Below are 21201 nucleotides of genomic sequence, written 5' to 3' on the forward strand. Positions count from 1 at the left end.
TGATACTGCTCATAATCATCCATCATCTTTTTTCATGACCTTTTTTTTTTCAGGGCAATTAAGGTTAAGTGACTTGCCCAGGCTAGTAAGTATCAAGTGTCTGAGGCTGGATTTGAAATCAGGTCCTTCTGAATCCAGGGCCAGTGCTTTATCCACTGTGCCACCTAGCCACCCCTTTCATGACTTTTTTTGGGGGGTGGGGCAATGAGGGTTAAGTGACTTGCCCAGGGTTACATAGCTAGTAAGTGTCAAGTGTCTGAGGCTGGATTTGAACTCAGGTCCTCCTGAATCCAGGGCCGGTGCTTTATCCACTGCACCATCTAGCTGCCCCCATGACTTTTTTTTTGGGGGGGGTGAGGCAATTGGGGTTAAGTGACTTGCCCAGGGTCACACAGCTAGTAAGTGTTGTGTCTGAGGCCGGATCCCCATGACTTTTTTTTTTTTTTTTTAGTGAGGCAATTGGGGTTAAGCGACTTGCCCAGGGTCACACAGCTAGTAAGTGTGAAGTGTCTGAGGTCGGATTTGAACTCAGGTACTCCTGAATCCAGGGCCGGTGCTCTATCCACTGCGCCACTAGCTGCCCCCCCATGACTTTTTAAAAATAATTTTTGTTGCTCTGAACTTGTCAAACACCAAGAAATATAGGCATACCCACATATAAAAAAAGAACCAGAAAAAGGGTATTGAGTATTATACATGGAGCTGCAATTCTCCATTATATACAGCTTCTTTAAGTATATAAAATATTCAGAAGGTTAATTCTAATGCTATCCTGCTTGTTCTTCTCTCTGAAGCTCCTTTCGTTCTACTTTGTTACCTTGTAGAAATGTTGCATTGATACTCATCATTAATTTTTGTATCACTACCATTACCTTCCTCTCCTTCATCAGGTTTTTTTTCCCCAATGTATTGATTGATTTTGTTGATTTTCTTTTTTGCTTTCTCTTTTTCCTTTAAAAAAAATTGTCATAAGTGATGACTTTCTAGGGGGAGTGGCAGGAATACAAGGGGAAATCTAGTCAATGTAAAAAAAAAGATATCAATAAAGTTCTGTTAAAAGAATATCATAATAGACAGAATTTATATAGCTCTTAAAAGTTTATAAAGCACATTACATGCTATTTAATTTGATCCTTAAATAACCCTATGAAGTAGGTACTAGTTTACTTATAAGGAAACTGAGTCTGAGAAAGGTTTAAGTGACCTGCCCAGAGTCACATAGCTAATAAGTGTCTGAGGCAGGATTTAAACTAAGGTTTTCTTTATTCTAATGCCAACATCCTATCACCTTCTCCATCTAGCTATCACTTCATCATCAGTACAAGCCCTTATCATTTAGCCCTATCTATTTCCTCAAATGTTTTAACCTTTCTAGGTTTCTCTTGACTCCCATGTTTGCAGTTCATTGTCTGCTCAGCACTGGTCTTTTCAGCAAAATTGCCTGAAGGTCCTCTTATTCCATTAAAAATCCATCTTCCCCCAGTGTGATTACATTCATTCTTGAAGATAAATTATTCCTGATTGTAAACTTCTTTTTTTTTTCTTTTTTGAGGTATCAAAAGCTCTTGTGTGATCCTGAAATCCTTTTTAAGATTTTACAGATGAGCTAATAGTCTAACCAGTGTTGCCTGTGGCAGCTGACTTGCTCTGTTTGTCAAGTAAGCCAAAGGAGACAGCCAGGAGGAACAGTAAATACAGCCCTGGACCTGGAGTCTGAAAGACCCAAGGGTGAATCTTGCCTTGGACACTTATGAGCTGTGTGACCCTGAGCAAGTCATTTAATCTCTGTGGGCCTAATTTCCACATCTATAAATGAGTGGGTTTTACTTGATAACTTCTTTTTTCTTTTTTTTTGTGGGACAATGGGGGTTAAGCGACTTGCCCAGGGTCACACAGCTAGTAAGTGTTAAGTGTCTGAGGCCGGATTTGAACTCAGGAACTCCTGAATCCAGGGCCTGTGCTTTATCCACTGTGCCACCTAGCCACCCCCGTACTTGATAACTTCTAAGGATGCTTCCAACTCTAAGTATATGATGATATGCCAGATGTTTGCTCAGGTGCTTTCTAATTATGACAATTAGTTTACAATGGTTAAACTCCTGCTCTGTGTTGATGTCATTCTTGTTGCATATTTCCCATTTTTTATCTTTAATGATTTGTTTGCATAGTTTGTTGTGTTTCAGTTGGGTTTTTTTTTGTTTTTTAAGTGAGGAAATTGGGGTTAAGTGACTTGCCCAGGGTCACACAGCTAGTAAGTGTTAAGTGTCTGAGGTCGGATTTGAACTCAGGTACTCCTGACTCCAGGGCCAGTGCTCTATCCACTGTGCCACCTAGCTGCCCTGGTTCAGTTGTTTTTTAATAGTGTCCAACTCTTCATGACCCCATCCAGGGTTTTCTTGGCAGATACTGGAATGGTTTGCCATTTCTCTCTCCAGCTCACTTTACAGATGGGGAAACTGAGGCAAACAGGAGTAAGTGACTTGCCCAGGGTCACATAGCTAGTAAGCATCAGAGGCCAGATTTGAATTTAGGAAGATGAGTCTTCCTGACTTCAGACATAGCATTCTATCCACAGTACCATTTAGCTGACCTATTTAAATAGTACAAAGTCATATATTTTTCTCATTATTCTTTCGTATTACTTTTTGTTAATTGATCTTACTTCTGACCCATTGATGCATGAAGACAACTAACTCAGGGATTACACTGACATTTGGGTAGACAAAATACTTAATGTTATAGGTTGCACTGAGAGACATAGTATGCAGAACAAAGGAAGGTAACAATTACCCTACAAACTATTCTAATTGGATAACATTGGAAGCACAATGCTCAGTTCAGAGTAATTTCTTTTAGGAAGGATTTAGACGAATAAGTCAAAGACCTCGAGAAGAGCATGACCAGCACGATGACTGGCCTAGAATCCATGTCATGCTATAAACTTCTGAAGGACCTGAGAATGCTTAGCCTCGAGGAGAGGTGATTTAGGGGAACATGTTAGTAGTTTTGGATCATGTTAAAAAGCTGTGCTGTGTAAGAGCTCTTGCTCTGCTCCAGAGGACAGAAAAAGAAATGATAGTTGGATCTGATAGAAGGGAAATTAGGCTTGATTTAAGGAGAAATTTCATAATAAGCTGTTCTCAAGTAGAAGAGACTATCTCAGGAAGGAGTTGGTTCCTTCTTACTGAGAATCTTCAAACTGAGGATGGATAAGTATTTGTTGAGAATATTATAGAAAGGATTCTGAGTCACCTAAGGGTTCCAACTCTGAGATTCTGTGATTCTTATAAAGTTAATAGGAAAAGTGCTGAAATCTTTTAAAAAGGCTTTTGGATTGGGCATCTTAAAAAGAAGTTTCTGCAGAGTTATGGGGATAAACGCAAGATAGCAAAGTGTTGATAAAATATTGGGTGGAGAGGAAATAAAAGTATTAGGTGTAGGATACTTTTCAAGAAGTAGAGTTATTGTTATTATAGTTATTATAGTTGATGTAGTAGAATGGGCTGAGCAGAGCCAAGATGGTGGAGGAAGAACAGCTAGTTCCCCCTCCCCAACCTAAACTCCTTCAAACAGATCTAGAAAACATACCAGATCAAATCCTGATGTGGAAATCCAAGAAAGAGGTCACAGTGAGATTTGGGGCAGAATGAGGAGAAGATTCCAGGGATGGCAGGGTAAGGAAGGTGTTGTGGTAAGGGGCAGTTACAGGCCCCAGGTTGTGTACTGAACAAGGAACAAGTTCAGTAGCAAGCAGCAACTGTGTGGCAGAGCAGAGTCTTGGTTCCAACTTTTATAGCAGTCAGAAGCCTACAGAGGAATAACAATAGCAAAAATCTCAGACCAAATAGAAGCCTGCAGTCTTTTGTCTCTGAACCAACAGAGTCTTCTGGTTGGCTGATAGGACTGAGTTCCCCACCACTTTATTATTGCTAAGACCCATACCCAGGTCAGGAGCTTGCAGAGCTCACACCAGGGGGATAGCAATCAGAATTTTTCCTGGATCAGACCACTTTGTGAGCACTGAAAACTTGCAGGTCACCAACCTGAGCTGTCCACAAGATACCAGAACCACACAACACTGAATACCCTAAGAAAGCAACAAAAAGACTAGTCAAGATCTTCTCCCCAGAAATGCACAGAATCCAACCCTAGCATCAAGTCTGAAGTAAAAAAGTAGGCTGGGGGGCAGCTAGGTGGCACAGTGGATAGAGCACTGGCCCTGGATTCAGAAGGACCTGAGTTCAAATCTGGCCTCAGACACTTAACACTTACTAGCTGTGTGACCCTGGGCAAGTCACTTAACCCCAATTGCCTCACCAAAAACAAAAAACAAAACAAAACCAAAAAAAAGTAGGCTGGAAGAATGAGTAAAAGAAAAAAGAAATTATAGCGACAGCAATGTTCAAGACACAAACTTGGAAGGAGAGAATGATTACAAAATATCTACAAACAAAGCCTCAAAGAAAAACATAGCTTTGGCACAAAGTATTCCCAGAAGTGATGAAGCAAGAGTTTTAAAAAAGAATTTAAAATGTTTTTATAAATGAAATGAGAGACTTAGAGGGAAAAAAATGGAAAAGAAATATGAGCCATGGAAGAAAGAATTAGAAAGGGAATTAACTGCTTGGTACAAAACCTTGCCCAAGCAACAAACTCCCTGAAAATGCAAATTAACTATATAGAAATAAATGACCCCATGGAGATGACAAGAAATACTAAAAAGCTTAAAAAGTTTTAAAGAGTAGAAGAAAATATAAGGTATCTCGTAGCAATAACATGGAAATCACATTAAGATGAGAAAATTTAAGAATCACTGCACTACCTGAAAACCATGACCAAAAAAGAGCTTAGACATAATTTTCAAGAAATGTTAAAAAGAAAACTGCCCATAGTTCTTAGAACCAGAGGGCAAAGTGAAAATAGAAACTATCGGTCACCTCCTGAAAGAAACCTCAAAATGAAAATGCCCTGGAACATTATAGTCAAAATCTTGAGTTACAGGGAAAAAAAAAAATACTGCAAGCAGCCAGAAAGAAAATCTTCAAGTATCAATGAACCACAGTCAGAATCACACATGATTTAGCAGTCATCACTTTATAAAGAAGCAGAGAGCTTGGAGTGTAATATTCTAGAAGGCAATGGGATTATAGCCACAGATAACTCATCCAGCAAAATTGACTATAATCTTGGAGGAGAAAAAAAAATGACTTTTAATTGATATAGAACTTTTAAGGATTCCTAATGAAAAGACTAAGGACACATAGAAACTTTGAAGTTCAAAAGGAGTTAAGAGAAACATAAAAAAGGTAAACATGAATGAACAATGATAAAGGACTAAGAGGGATTAATTGTTTATATTCAAATATAAGCAGGGGGCTAGGTGGCACAGTGGATAAAGTACTGGCCTTGGATTCAGGAGGACCTGAGTTCAAATTCGGCCTCAGACACTTGACACTTACTAGCTGTGTGACCCTGGGCAAGTCACTTAACCCCCATTGCCCCACAAAAAAACCAAAAACAAATATAAGCAGATACATGTTTCCCCTCTGGATACTACCATCCTCAGGAGTCATAGAGGGAGTCTAATCAAAGAGGTGTCTGGGAGTAGTTCTGTTATGTCTTGATCTTAAGAGAATGGAAAGAGAGGGTAAGAATATATTGGGGGAGGAGGAAGAGAGAAGGGAAAGAAAGATTAGAGAAAATCATCTCACATAAATCACCTCACATAATCAAGAGGCACAAATAGAAGTATACACAAAGAAGGAGGACAGGGGAGAACAGATGACACATGAACTTCACTCTTACCTACATTAGGTCAAAGGAGGAAAGAATACATATATAGACAGTTGAGTACAGAAATAAACTTCACTCATCACGGAAATAAGAGGGGAAAGTGGAGAAGGGGAGAGGAGAATTAGAAGGAAGGTAGATTAAGGAAGGAATGAATAAGTTATGATTAAAAAGATGGAATACTATTGTGCTGTAAGATATGATGCTGAATGCTCTCTTTGTGATGGTAAGGAATTAGAAATTGAATGGCTGAACAAGTTGTGGTATATGAATGTAATGGAATACAATTGTGTTGTAAGAAAAGATGAGCAGGCAGGTTTCAGAGAAACCCGGAAGGACTTACGTGAACTAATGCTGAGTGAGATGAGCAGAACCAGGAAACCATTGTACACAGTATCAACAACATTGTGTGTTGATCAACTGTGATAGACTTGACTTTTCTCAGCAATACAATGGTCCAAGATAGTTCCAAAGGACTCATGATAGAAAATGCTCTCCAAACCCAGAAAAAAAACCCAAAAACCTACTATGGAATCTAGATGCAGATTGAACCATACTATTTCTATTTTTTTTGTTTTTCTTTTTTGAGGTTTTTCCCTTTTGCTCTGTTTCTTCTTACACAGCATGACTAATGCAGAAATATGTTTAATGTGATTGTACATATACAACCTATATCAGATTGCTTGCTATCTTGGCAAGGGGGGAGGGAGGGGAGGGAGAAAAATTTGAAACTAGAAATTTTATAAAAACAAATGTTGAAAACTATCTCTACATGTAACTGGAAAATATCAAAATTCCTTCTTTTTGGCTTTTTATTTGTTTGTTTATTTATTTATTTATTTTGGTGCAACAAACATATATTTTATTTTTCCAGTTACATGTAAGGGTAGTTTTCAATATTCATTTTCATAAGATTTAGAGTTCCAAATTTTTCTCCCTCCCTCCCTTTCCTCCCCCCTCCACAAGACTTCAACCAATCTGATATAGGTTATATATGTACAATCCACAAGTGCTCTTTTTATCAGTTCTTTCTATGGGAGTAGATAGTATGCTTCCTCATTAGTCCCTTGGGATTGTCTTGGATCATTGCATTGCTGAGAGTAATTAAGTCATTCACAGTTGCTCATTGAACAATATTGCTGTCACTATGCACAGTGTCCTCCCAGCTCTGCTTACTTCACTATACATCAGTTCATGAGTCTTTCCAGGTTTTTCTGGTATCATCCTGTTTGTCATTTCCTATAGCACAATACCATTCCACTACAATCATATACCACAGCTTCTTTAGTCATTCCTCAATTGATGGACATTCCCTTGATTCCCAATTCTTAGACACCACAAAGAGTTGCTATAAATATTTTTGTATAATGTTTTCTCTTTTTCTTTTTTTCACCATTACAATTGTTAGTTTAACTGTTTCCCTCCAGCCTGTTCCCTTCCCCATGGTATTTACTCTATTATCTCTCTTCTTTCACCCAATCCCTTTTCAAAAGGGATTTTCTTCTGTCTGTCCCCGGCCCTAATCTGCCCTCCCTTCTTTTGCTCCTCTCTCTTTATCCCCTTCCCCATCTATTGTCCTGCAGGGTTAGATAAATTACTCTACCCAATTGAGTGTTTATGTTATTCCCTCCTTGAGCCAATTCTGATGAGATTGAGGTCTTTGAGCCAATTCTGATGAGTGTTAGGCTCATTTACTGGCCAGATTTAATAGATTACTCCACCCAATTGTGTGTGTGTGTGTGTGTGTGTGTGTGTGTGTGTGTGTTAGTTCCTCCTTGAGGCAACTCTGATGAGTTTAAGGTTTTTGAGCCTTTTCTGATGAGTATAAAATTCATTTACTGCCCTGCTCCTCCCCCATCTCTTCCCCTACTCCATAAGCCTTTTCCTGTTTCTTTTCTGTAGGATTTCACTTCTGCCCTTCCACCTCCCTCAGTGGATTCCCCTCACCCCTCAATTTAAGCCTAAAGATGTCATCATGGGGCAGCTAGGTGACACAGTGGACAAAGCATCCACCCTGGACCCAGGGGGATCCCAGTTAGGCAATTATTTTCATCAGAGAGCTTTTGTACCTCCTTTTCTATTTGGCCAATTTGGCTTTTCAAGCTGTTGACTTTTTCTCATGTCTTTCCTGCATCGCCCTCATTTCTCTTTCCATTTTTTCCTCTATTTCTCTAACTTTATCTTCAAAGTCCTTTTTGAGCACCTCTATGGCCTGAGACCAATTCATATTTTTCTTGGAAGCTTTAGATATAGGGGCCCTGACATTGACATCTTCCTCTGAGGGTGCACCTTGATCTTCCTTGTCACTAAAGAAACTTTCTATGGTCTTCACCTTTCTCTGTCTGCTCATCTTGCCTTTCTTTTACTTGATTTTTTAGCTCCTTAAAGTGGGGCACTGTTTCCAGGCTGCACTATCCCAAGCTTCAGAAGGTCCCAGGTGGTATGATTTAAGGAGGAGAAGGTTCTTCACTCACCTGGCCTGTTCCCTGGTCCATAGATGACCCCAGACCAACCTGCTAATCAACCAGCTTTGTGTGTTTGTGGTTGTCAGCTCCGACGAGCCTGTGCCCCTCCCCTACCTGGGCCACTGCTACTTGTAACAATTGGAATGACACCACCTGCTGGAGACTTACTGTAGAAAAGCTCCGCCATGAGGTGAAGGTCTCTGAGGGCAAGACCATGCATCTTTTCTTTGGTGTCAGGAAGTGACTTTGCTTGTGGGAGGAAGAAGGGGAAGCCTGGCACTCTGACTCACTCTCTTTCCTGTGGACTCTGGTGGAGAGCAGAGCTAGGAATGCTCTCTCCCTTTAATAGATAGAGGAATCTAGGCCTTTCTCTCTTTCTCTTTACAAAATTCTTATTCTCCTTAATAAATGCTTACAAGTCTAATTCTTGCTAAAGCTTATAATTTATTGGCAACCACTCATTAGATATTTTAGACAGTATAGCTAGAATTTTAGCCTTTACATACTCAAGCCTACCTTCTGGTTCCCAGCAGGGATGAAAAACCCAAGTTCTGCCTCAGCAACGGCATAGACCCCTGTAATCACCCCCCTGCCAAGGGCTCAACTCTCTCACCAGACTGTGAGCTTAGTTTCAGACGACACTGGTGCTGCAACTGATTCAGAGGCTCTGGGGGTCTCTTTCTCTGCTGAGGCCTTCCTGGGACTGGATCTGTATCAGGGTGACTGTGGGGTTGGGCTCCACTGCTGTCTCAGCACAGCAGCTCCCTCTTTCTGACCTTCCAAGCCGTCATTGGTTGGAAGATGATTTTAGCACACCCTTCTGTGGATTTTGCTGTTCCAAAAATTGTCCTATGGCATTATTTGGATGTTTTTTGGAGTGATCATGTCATGAGTTTGAGAGCTCACTCATAAAATACTTTTATGAAAAAAAAATGATGCTGAAGATAGTTTTGTTTTTTTGTTTTTGGTGAGGCATTTGGGGTTAAGTGACTTGCCCAGGGTCACACAGCTAGTAAGTGTCAAGTGTCTGAGGCTGGATTTGAACTCAGGTCCTCCTGACTCCAGGGCCAGTGCTCTATCCATTGCGCCACCTAGCTGCCCCTGAAGATAGTTTTAAAGATACCCATGAAGACTTTTATGTAATGATGCAGAATTAAGTAAACAGAATCAGGAGAACAATTAACACAACTATAACAATATGGTAGAAGGAAACACTTTGGAAATAATTAGGAACTCCTATAATCATAATGACAAAACGAAATTCCAGAGGACTAATGATAAAATACACTAAGCACCTCCTGATGGAGTTGAAGGACTCAGAGTACAGAATAAGACAAACTATCTTTTGGACTTAGCCAATATGTAAATGTCTGTTGATTGCTACACATATTTGTTTGTTTGTTTTTTGTTACACATATTTGTAACAGGAGTTTTTTCTCAATTGGGAGGTGGGATATGTGAGAGAGAGAAAAGGAAGATTTTTTGCTGACTAAAAACACTCAATAAAAAGAAAAAAGATATAATAGAAATTTGAGGGACAGGGTATTGTATGTGTGTGTTTAATACAATAATAATCATATGTTTGTGTTTAATGTGTGTTAACAGGGCATGTATGAAAAAGATGATTTATGGAGCAAGATATCAGGAGAGGTGCTGAGATTAAGGGCATCCAGGGCACATCTAGAGAGAGTGGCCTTAGCAAGAGAAAGGGATAACTTTTTCTCTGAGACAGGAGAGAAGGAAGAGTAAATGACTGATAAAACATGATCTGAGTTGTGGAGAAGGAAAGCTGAAAATGCTCAACTACTAGGTTGTATCAGTGATGTAAGATTTTAATCCATTTGTGATAATTATGGCTAGTATTATGTCAGGGGAAACATGGTGAGATCTTTCCAGTCTTTTTACATTTGACATCCTTCCAAATACTGAACAATCCAAGGGCATTGACCTCTTTGCTTTTCTTCCCACAGACACACCATCTTTTTACTTGCATTTTCATAGGTTAACTCTCATTCCTGGAATTATCTCCCTATTCACATCTTCTAGCCTCATTTGCTTTCTTCAAGTCTGAGCTAAAATTCCACCTTCTGCAAGAAGACTTTTCTAGCCCCCCCCCCCAACCCCTACCCCTTAATAGTAGTTTTTTCCTCCTGAGATTACTTTTGCATCCAGGGCAGTGAGGTGGTACAGTGGATAGATCACTGACCCTGGAGTCAGGAGGAGGGGAGTTCAAATTTCACCTCAGACACTTGCTAGCTATGGGACCATAGGCAAGTCACTTAACCCCAATTGCCTTAAAAAACATACAGGGGCTATCTCCAATTGTCTTGATGTATATCTTGCCACTGGACCCAGATGGTTCCCTCACTTAAATCCATTTCAGTGCAAGTCATGACATCACTCTGATGTCATAAAAAACAAAGGACCTCTATATCTAATAGGAATATATTATTTACTTACCTATCCATCTAATCTTATTTGTACATAGTTGTTTGTATGTTGTCTCCCTGATAGACTGAGCTTCTTTCATCATGGACTGTTTCTGCCTTTCTTTGTATTTCTGGCAGTTATCTTAATGCGGTGCCTGGTACATACTAAGTGCTTACTAAATGCTTCTTCCTAAAGTCTGAAACTACTTTTGTGGGAAACGATACAGGGTGTCAATAATAGAAGGATTGCTGAGCAGAAAGGAGGGCTTTCATTCTTGTGTGACTCATTGGAAATATTTACAATGCAGCTAATGCCATCATCCAATTTAAACATGCTTTTATGTATGCCATGGTTAATAATCAACTTAAGTAACACTCAGCTGCTTACACTTATGAATTGAAGGCTAGTCATCTTTGGTTGTTGAATGGCATAACCCGAGTCCATGAACTTTCACCCCTCACATACTGACCAACAGCGTGCACAGTAGAAATTCAACCAAGTATTCAGCCTTTGATCACTGATTGGTGGCATTGTCTTCTTTGGGCTCAAAGGAAGGAACTCCGTGCCTGTAATGCTGGGAGAGTAAGGCTGAGGGAAATAGGGAACAAATTATCGGAGTGAAGGCCATTTAAACGTGGACCAGTGAAGTGGTTCAGTTTAGCTGGAGTAAGAATTGTTTTGGGCATTCATATAAAATACAGCTGGAACTATTTATTAATACTGCACTATAGGATTTTTGAATTGTAGTAAATTGTTAAAATTATGAGCCAGGTCTGGTAGCTGTTGGAAAGATGCATTGATCAGTAGTTGGGAGATAACTGGGGAAACTGTCAGACTGTAACTTAATCCGCTCAGGTTTAGACTTCTACCACCTGCAGAACACTTCCCAGGTTGTCGAACCAGGATCATCAACCACGTGGACGGATAGGCAAAACACCTTATGCGCCCGCCCAATTCATCCTTCCCTCAGGAGGTAGTGTATGCGCTTTTCTAGCCGAACTGGTAGCGCATGCTCAATGAGCCTAATGTCCCCAATACGCAGGCGCAGTGAGACAAGGCAGAGAAGAAGGTGGACAGGAAACCAGAACAAAGATGGCTGTTGCACTGCGGGCGGCGGCGGCCGGGACTGTCCGGTGCGCTCTGGTGAGCAGGACCAGGAGCTGGATGGCGCAGGCCCGGAGATACTGCAGCCAGCCCGTCACTGTTAATGAGCGCATCGAAAGGAAACGCCGAGAAGCACTACTCGGAGGCGGTCAGTCCCGTATTGATGCCCAGCACAAACGGGTGAGTTGGAAGGACGCCAAGCCTTAAGCGCCACCCCTATTCGTTCTTGGCCTATTACTGCGTGGCGTGTGCGAAGACGCCCTCTTCAAGACAACCAATCAGCGAAACGTAGTCTGGGAGGCGTGCTCCAGCCCCTCCCATTTTCCCATTTTTCAATATTTTTCAGTAAAGCGTCTCAACCCCTTCCCTGCGCTGGCGCCCCAGGAGTCGATGTTACAGTTACTTTAAAAGTACATTCACCTCTTTTTTGTCTTTCCAGTGTATGTGTGGAGGTAGCTGGGAGGAATGAGTCATCCGAGCAGTTTGAGACAGGTGGAGACACTGAGCCAAGAGAGTGGGAAGAGCTGGGGGTGGGGGAAGAAACCATAGATATGCTTTGCTTGCCAGGCCCTCCTTTTATGCATGAGGAAGGGGGGCCCGGGGAGCGTGCCCCCCTCACCCCTGGTGAACTGAGGGCACCCCCAGGGTTCTTTCCACATATGTCAGCCAGCGTTGCAACTTCACCGCATTTGATCCACATACTGATTGTGTGAGTGGAGAGGACACTGAATTTGAACTCATAAAATTCCTGATGCGTCTAACCACCAATGGCACTTAAAAAAATTTTTTTTTCTCAATAAGCAAGCATTTACTTTCTTTCCCAACCCATTGGCTGAAAAATAATAAACCCAAATCTTCGTAGTAAACATGCATATTCAAAAAAACCAAATTCCCTGGTTGGACACGTTCAGAAACATGTCTCACTGTACAGTGAGTCCTGATATAACCTCAGGCAGGACAAAGTGAGTAGCTTGCTACTTCATAGGTCCTCTGAAGTCATGGTTGGTCATTGCATTGATCAAAGTTCTTAAATTATTTTTTATTATAATTTTTTTACAATATAAAAATTTTATTTAAAAATTTCCTATTTTTGTTATTATGGGTTTTTAAAACACATTTACTTTCCCTCCCACTTTACCCCATCGTTGGAAAAATAAAATTCATACTCTTAGACCAAATATGTATAATCAAGCTAAGCAAATTTCCTTACTAACAGTTTTCAGAAATTAATATCTTATTTTGCACTTTGAACCCATCACCTCTATGGGGAGGTGAATAACATGCTTTCTTCTGAGTCCTCTAGATGGTCTTGCATTGATCAGATTTCTTTCAAAGTTATTTGTCTTTATAATGTTATTTTATAAATTGTTCAATCTGCATCAGTTCATACCTTTCCCCATGTTTCTCTGAAGCAGTCCCCATCATAATTTCTTAGGGTTCACTAATATTCCATTATAGTAATTTGCTTTAATTTGTTTAGTCATTCCTCAATTGATGGGTACCACTGAGTTTCCATTTTTTTGCTATGACAAAAAGAGCTGATATAAATATTTTTGTACATCTGGCTCCCCCTCTTTTGATCTCATTGGGGTATGGGTCTAATAGTGGTATTGCTGGATCAAAGGACATGCACAGGTTAGTGATTTTGCAGGAGGGATAGTTTCAAACTTACCACAATGTCCAGCCACAAGTATAAATCAGGGCTTCTTAAACTTTTCCCACTTGTGACTCCTTTTTGCCTGAGAAATTTTTATGCGACCCCAAGTATTTAGGTATATAAAATAGATATAGATATATAACCTTTTACTGTTGCCAGATTTTTGGAGACCTCCCACATTCAGTTACACGACTCCATATGGGGTCAAAACTCAGTTTAAGTAGCTTTGGTCTAGATCATTTCACAGCTCCACCAGTAGTGCATTAGTCTATCTGTTTTCCTGAAGCTACTCCAACAATGGCCAGTTTCTAATTTGTCATCTTTGTCAATCTGATGGATGTGAAGTAGAATTTCAAAGTTGCTTTCATTTGCAATTCTCAGATTATTAGTGGTTTGGAGAAATGTTTTGGTTTTTTTTACATATCTGATCATGGCTTGGATTTCTTTTGAGAACTGCCTATCCTATCCCTTGACCATTTAAATATTGGATAATGGCTCTGGTTCTTAGATATTTTGATATCCTATATATCTTGGCTGTAAAAAAACTTACTGCAAAGATAATGTCCCAATTGTTTCCCTTCAAATTTTAATTGCATTGGTTTGTTTATGCAAAACCTTTAAAATTTTATGTAATTAAAATTTCCTATTTCAATTTTGTGATCTTTATTATCTCATATTTCATCATGAACTCTTTTTTTGTGTGTGTGAGGCAATTGGGGTTAAGTGACTTGCCCAGGGTCACACAGATAGTAAGTGTCAAATATCAGGCTGAATTTGAACTCAGGTCCTTCTGAATCTAGGGCTGGTGCTTTATCCACTGTGCCACCTAGCTGCTCCTTCATCATGAACTCTTGCCCTATCCATACACAAAAGGTATTTCCTTACTTGATCCTCTGATTTGTTTATGTAACCTTTTATATCTAAATCATATTATCCTTTGGAGCTTATCTTTGTAAATGATGTGAGAAGTTTGTCTAAACCTAATTTCTACCAGACTGGGAAAACAGTATTTTAACCTGTATCTTAACTAAGTTGAATAGAAGAGCCAGATTTATGATGGTGGGGGCCAAGGAAAGGGAGCACAAATAGGCAAAGAGTGACAGAAAGCAAGATAAACTCACTTGTAGCCAGTTTCTCCTTTGTGATTTATAGACTGATTTATTCAAGGCACTTTGTGTGTCCTTTTTAATTTCAGGGAAAACTAACAGCCAGAGAGCGAATCAGTGTCTTGTTGGATCATGGGAGTTTTGTTGAAAGTGACATGTTTGTAGAACACAGATGTGCTGATTTTGGAATGGCATCGGATAAAAAGAAGGTATTTATTCAGAATTGCGCTATGTATTATCCTACTACATATACTCTAGATATTACTCTACTCATGGCCCTGTTTTGCACAATGGGAAGAGGGTTAGTCTCAGAATCAGAAAGGCCTAGAGTCAAGTTCTGTCTCTAATACAAACCACAAATCTTTCAGCCTCTGAGGTCCTTGAGTAATTCTAATTCTCTAAGGTTCGTGGTTGCAGAAACAGTCGTTGATCTCCACCAGCAGAGAGAAATGACTGATGAAATCACAGGTCCAGGCAAAAAAATCATAATCTCTGCTACAAAGGAGTGAATGGATGAGCCTTTCCCCTGGTGACCTGGTATTCACTAACTGTTTAGTTCTGGTGTGGGGCACTTAGTGGATGGAAGGTTCCCCAGATGACTCAGGTCCCCTGTTGGGCTCTTGATTGATCTAATATATGCCAGTTTTGTGTAGAGAGGAGCTTGAGTCAGAGTTCTTCTTTAGGCAGTCACTTCTTTTAGACTTGCACATTGCTTGACAGTTCATCACCATAATGCATTTTTCATAAGCTCTGTCTACTTTGGTTGCTTAGATTTTTAGCACTATAGAAAAAAGGGTCTTGAACACATGTCCAAAATGACATTTCCATTTCATTCTGACTTAGCTGAGTGAGCAAAGCAAAGTAAAACACAAAGTTTGACCATTGCATACATACACACACACACACACACACACACACACATTTTTAGCTAAACAAGAAATAGAAAAACACATGTTTACTTAATGGGTGCTGTGTACACTGCTGGGCACTGGGGGAAAGACAAAATTTAGATAAGGAGAGCTCACTAAGGTATTCCCAATGGAATAATCAACATTTAATTTTTACAGCTCTCCAGCAATTACATAACTAGACACGTGGGGTTCTCTGTGCTTAATTTTACAACATTAAGCTTGGTCTAGTTTTTTTAGGTGTGGGTCTGTTGTAGTCTGTGGCTGGGAAATTGTCTTGATGCCTTGGTGTTATTTACATTAGTCTTTTTGGGGCAGAATTCCCATTGATTGTTGGTGGCTTTACTTTTGAGAAAACACCATCTTTGGGTTTTTTTAATTAAAAAAAAATTTTAAATATGTAACTGTCAACATTCCCTGAGAAGCCTTGCAATCCTGACACTCTGTGATTATATGAATTGATAAGTCTAGACCTCCAGCACTAAGGGAGCTTCATGCTTTTAGGAGCAGAATTAAGACCTAAATTTGCATTACTGGTTCTTGTTTCTTTTTCAGGTTTAGAAATCTGTTCAATCTCTAATCCAGTGTGATTGCATTAATGAGCTCCCAGGTGTTTTGTATTCATCCTTCATACTTGTATTCCAAGTCATCCTCTGTGAAGTTGTTTTAGCTTTCATCTTTCTTTTTTTTTATTACAAAGCAACAACCAAGTTTATTAAAATAGATAACATTTATGTTTTGACTCTTATGTTATTCGATTTCTTTACTCTGCAGTTTCCTGGGGACAGTGTGGTAACTGGCCGGGGCCGAATCAATGGAAGATTGGTTTACGTCTTCAGTCAGGTATATTATAGTCATTGTAAACATTCAGTCATTATATCTAGCTGCAACCTGATATAATATGTTGAAATTCAGCACTCTAAAAGGAGAAGGAAGCAAGAAAGGAATTAACTAGGTGGTCTTAAGGAAGTGGAAACCTGCTTTTGAAAGGTGGATTTGTAATCTGGGGGAGAGCAATCTAAAGGCCAAGGTTATTTTCTCAGATGGCTGGAGGACTGTGGGTGCTGTATCATACATACTTTCAGACATGATCACACTGTGTGGGTCAGTTTTGCATAACCACTTTTCTCTTTATGATGAGGATGGTAATTAGCAAGATATAAATATATGGTCATCAATAAAACTTAGTAAAAATTAAGGCCATAATTAAAAACCTATAAAGGTGGAGGTTAGCCACAAGGTGGAGTTATAGTAGAATATAAACAGGGACTATTTAACAAATGTTTAATGAATAAATGAAGGAATGAATATATGTAATAAGTGCATGTTTCAGGAATTTTTCTTGTAGGAAATATATGTCTTTAGTAGAGCATTTTTTTGTTGTTGTTGTTTTGGTTTTTTGGTTTTTTTGGTTTTTATAGTGAGGCAGTTGGGGTTAAGTGACTTGCCCAGGGTCATACAGCTAGTGAGTATTAAGTGTCTGAGGCTGGATTTGAACTCAGGTACTCCTGACTCCAGGGCTGGTGCTCAATCCACTGCGCCATCTAGCTGCCCCTAGAGCATTATTTTTTAAGGAGAGTGCCAAAGTAGAATGGGTGTTATATGGTCATACTGATTCTAGAGATTGTGAGTTTCCTCCTGGGGGTAGTTAGTGAATGAGGTCATATTCCAGATGGAAAATGTCTTGGATTAAAGAATATTTCCTAGGTATACTACTGTGCCTGTAATCTAAGCATATAACTATGCTATTTTTCAGAGCCAAGAAATTGAATATTATAAGCATGTGCTCCCTTGAGAGTATTCATAATTATAGTTGTTATCAGGCCATGTGAAATAAACATTGTTTTCCAGGTGGATGTTTTTTGGGAGAAGAAAATTTAAATAAAGGTAATACTTTACTGCCCTTTACAGGTCTGGAATGAGTTTAGAAATTAAGTGAGTTTGGTATAATAAAAGTACAATAACAATAGTAATAATTATAGCTAGCATTTACATGATGTTTTAAAGTTTGCTAAGGGCTATACAAATATCTCATTTTATTCTTATAATTGTAGAAGGTGGGTGCTATTGTTATCCCCATTTTACAGATGAAGAAACTGAGGCCAACAGATTTTTTTTTTTTATTAAAGTAACTTGCCGAGGGATATACAACTAGTAAGTGTTTGAGGTCAGATTTCAACTCAAGCCTTCCTAATATGAGGCCAAGCAGTCCAACTACCATGCCACTGGCAGCCCTATATGGTTTATTGAAGTATAATTTATTAGGACAATAATTACAGCTTATACTGACTTAATTAACTTGGAAATGTTTCCTTTTGGAGCTACAAATGGAGCTACAAGCTATCAGCCTCAAAGAATCAAGCATCTTTAGTTTTTTGCTAATTTATGAAAAGTGGGTTAAAAAATCTTAAATAGGAGAAACCATCAAAGTCAGTGAGGCAGAGAAAGGTATGTTTTCTGGATCCTGTCACTTATTCCATGTCAGAATGCTACAGAAAAAATGTATTTGAGAAAATTAAAGGAAGAGGCAGAAATCCCCAATGCATTTTGCCACATTGTTATAAATCTCTCTTTTTCCAAGCTTTCCCTGGCAGCAGTTTCTGCTGCTGCTGCTGGTTTATTTTTATCATCTTCAAAGAACTTGTGAAAATTGAAGATCGGCCTGGACTATAGCGAGCTTCTCTAGATTTTTTTCCCATGTTCATTTCCCCCTTGATTTGGTGTACTTCCAGTTAGAGATCAGCTCCTTAAACCTGCTTCAACAGCAGCTGAAAAGCAAGATATATGAGGGGGGAAGCCAGCCAGAGAAGGGAGGGGTGTGTGGGACCAGTAGCAGCCACATACTCTAGGATGTTCTGAATTTCTTGACCTTTGAAAACATCTTTCTGATGTGGGCTGAAATTGGGGTCAAATTGATCGTGAGTTGTCCCAAAAGAAGTACAAAACTCAGTGACTCAGTTTCTCAAGTTTTATTACAATACTGTGGGTAACCACAGGGAGAGAACCAGAAAAGTAGAAAGGTATCTTTCAAATAGTGAAGGAAAAAATAGTTATATTTATAGTATAGATAAATTGATTATCAGTCTCATTATAATAATCTCCACCTTAGGGAGGTACAGGGGAGGGCCTGTCCTCATAATATTCTCCATTTTGGGGAAATACAGGGGAGGGCTTATCCTAATTTGGAGTTCCTGGGGTCCTAAGCCAACCCCTAAGGCGGGTACCTTTTTCTGTGGAGGTGTGTTTTGGGGGTTTATACATCATAAGGTGAATCTAGGGACAAATTTGGCCTTTTCTGCACATTTCTCTTTCTGTTTCCCATGGCTAGTTTCAAAATATCTTCATTTTTCATCAATTCCTAGTTTTATCATTGGCATATGACCTGCCCTTTTATGTCCCTGTTATGGATACTGATTACTGTGGGTATGCAAGAAGGGAGGCCCTGACTTATATTAATGAAGAAGTTATCCATTAACTGGGGTCTGAATCCCTTTTAGAGCTAATATCTGAATTAGGGCTTGGACATTAGGCTTTTCTGTTAACCGCTTTTTGCCTCCTACATCATTTCCAGTACTGACCCTAAGTGAGAAGAAGCCCCATATAAGGTTCCCATCTCAGCCCCTTCATAGCGATGTGATTGTTGGCAACTCACTTACCTATTTCCTGCCTCAGTTTTGTTGGCACATTTTGAAGTGCTTTATAAATGTGTGTGTCCATGGTTGTTGTCATTGGGTGTGCTGCTCATTTCATTCATTGCTCTGCCATTGTTTATGTTTTTGCCTTTAAATATAAGGATATAACTGCCTCTACATTTAGTCCTTTGAGGCCTACTCAGGACATGAGGATAGAGGAAGCCCACTAACAGAAGATTGTGCATCTAAGAGACAGTATGAGGATTCAGAGTCAGAAAGACCTGGGTCCAAATCCTGTCCATAAAACACTTAACCAGCTGTGGGATCCTGGACAAGTCTCTTAACTTCTCCATGTCTCTACTATAAAACAAAATGGCGGGGCAGCTAGGTGGTGCAGTGGATAGAGTACCAACCCTGGAATCAGGAGGACCTGAGTTCAAATCCAGCCTCAGATACTTAACACTTACTAGCTGTGTGACCCTGGGCAAGTCACTTAACCCCAATTGCCTCACTAAAAAAAAAGAGAGAGAGAGAGAGAGAGAAGAATCACAGAATAACAGAATTAGAGCTGAAATGCACCTTAGAGACCATCCAGCCCAAGCCATTTTTTTTTTTTTTTGGTGAGGCAGTTGGGGTTAAATGACTTGCCCAGGGTCACACAGCTAGTAAGTGTTAAGTATCTGAGGCTGGATTTGAACTCAGGTACTCCTGACTACAGGGCCGGTGCTCTATCCACTGAGCCACCTAGCTGCCCCATAATTCTTCTCTTATGAATATGACATGATAAGAATGCATTTTGACTTAAGTTTAGGCCTGTGAGAAAATAATGGCATTTGTCAGATACTCAAAGGCCCCACCTAGAGATGAATCTAAACCCATTGAATTAAGTGAGAGTCATTGACTTTGCTGATAAACCTACTTCAAGTTAATTAGATTGTAACCACACCCTCCTGTCCCTCTGCCCTCATCCTTTATGAAGTTTAATGGTCATTTCTTACTTTTTTTTTCTTTGTTTTTTAGGATTTTACAGTGTTTGGAGGAAGCCTGTCAGGAGCTCATGCCCAGAAGATCTGTAAAGTAAATATTTAACAACCAAAAAATGCTGGACTTGAAATGTGAAACAGCCTTTGATAGCCTTCAGGGGTCTGGCTGAACCTCTCATGGTTAGGTCACAATGCCAGCCTGTGCTATAGAAGCCCAGGAGCAGAAAAAAGTAGAGAATCGTTGTGGTGATATTTGCGGTTGAGGAGAAAGATTACATAGTTGCTTTGTGATATCTGAGGTACCCTTTTTTTTTTTATCAGGGGTATTTGGGTCGTAGGAAAAGAATCTGTGATGGGCCACAGACAAGGAAGGAAAAGACACAGTCTGGGGTCAGGCACAGCCCAGGCTTTGGTTGTCAGATGGATTACTGCTCACTCCATCATCAGTACTTTTTTTTTTTTTTTTAGTGAGGCAATTGGGGTTAAGTGACTTGCCCAGGGTCACACAGCTAGTAAGTGTTAAATGTCTGAGGCCTGATTTGACCTCAGGTCCTCCTGACTCCAGGGCCGGTGCTCTATCCACTGCGCCACCTAGCTGCTCCCATCATCAGTACTTTTGAACAAGTAATTGTGGTACCTGATTATGTGCACTAAAAAGACTGTTGGGTACTAAGAGCAATAAAAAAGCATATAAGCTGCTGTTTTTAGAAGTACTTTCCACAGGAAAGTGGATTTTTCTCTCTTTTTTGCAAATTTAGGGAATGAGCAAAGGGACTTTTTTAAGGTTCTAATGTAGCCATTTAAATATACTTCCTTGTTCTTCCTTCTCTGAAGGTATTTAGTTAATAAAATGAACCAAACCGGTGTCCTCTTCTCCAGCTTTGGTAAACCTTACATGGGAAATACTGTGAACATGTGTTAATAAATTGCCATGTGATTCTTTAAGTGCCATTGGATAGTGATGGAATGTTGTTATAACCCAAGTCTTTGTGCTCCCTGCAGATCATGGATCAAGCTATGCTAGTTGGGGCTCCTGTGATTGGACTGAATGATTCTGGAGGAGCTCGGATCCAAGAAGGGGTAGAATCCTTGGCTGGTTATGCTGATATATTTTTGGTAAGAGACT

At 39.8% G+C, this 21201-nt stretch overlaps 1 protein-coding gene across 1 annotated transcript in view; it reads left to right on the plus strand.

Annotated features, from left to right (window-relative positions):
* The first annotated feature begins 11742 nt into the window (after positions 1-11742).
* Positions 11743-21201, plus strand: part of PCCB (propionyl-CoA carboxylase subunit beta) — a 50108-nt gene continuing 40649 nt past the window's right edge. The window contains exons 1-5 of the mRNA XM_043997451.1: positions 11743-11969; positions 14642-14761; positions 16235-16303; positions 20113-20169; positions 21078-21191. Coding sequence (XP_043853386.1) covers positions 11778-11969; positions 14642-14761; positions 16235-16303; positions 20113-20169; positions 21078-21191 — 552 coding nt within the window. The 5' untranslated portion in view covers positions 11743-11777. The remainder of the gene's footprint in view (positions 11970-14641; positions 14762-16234; positions 16304-20112; positions 20170-21077; positions 21192-21201) is intronic.

The sequence above is a fragment of the Dromiciops gliroides genome, chromosome 3, assembly GCF_019393635.1.
Source record: "Dromiciops gliroides isolate mDroGli1 chromosome 3, mDroGli1.pri, whole genome shotgun sequence".
NCBI classification, from domain to species: Eukaryota; Metazoa; Chordata; class Mammalia; order Microbiotheria; family Microbiotheriidae; genus Dromiciops; species Dromiciops gliroides.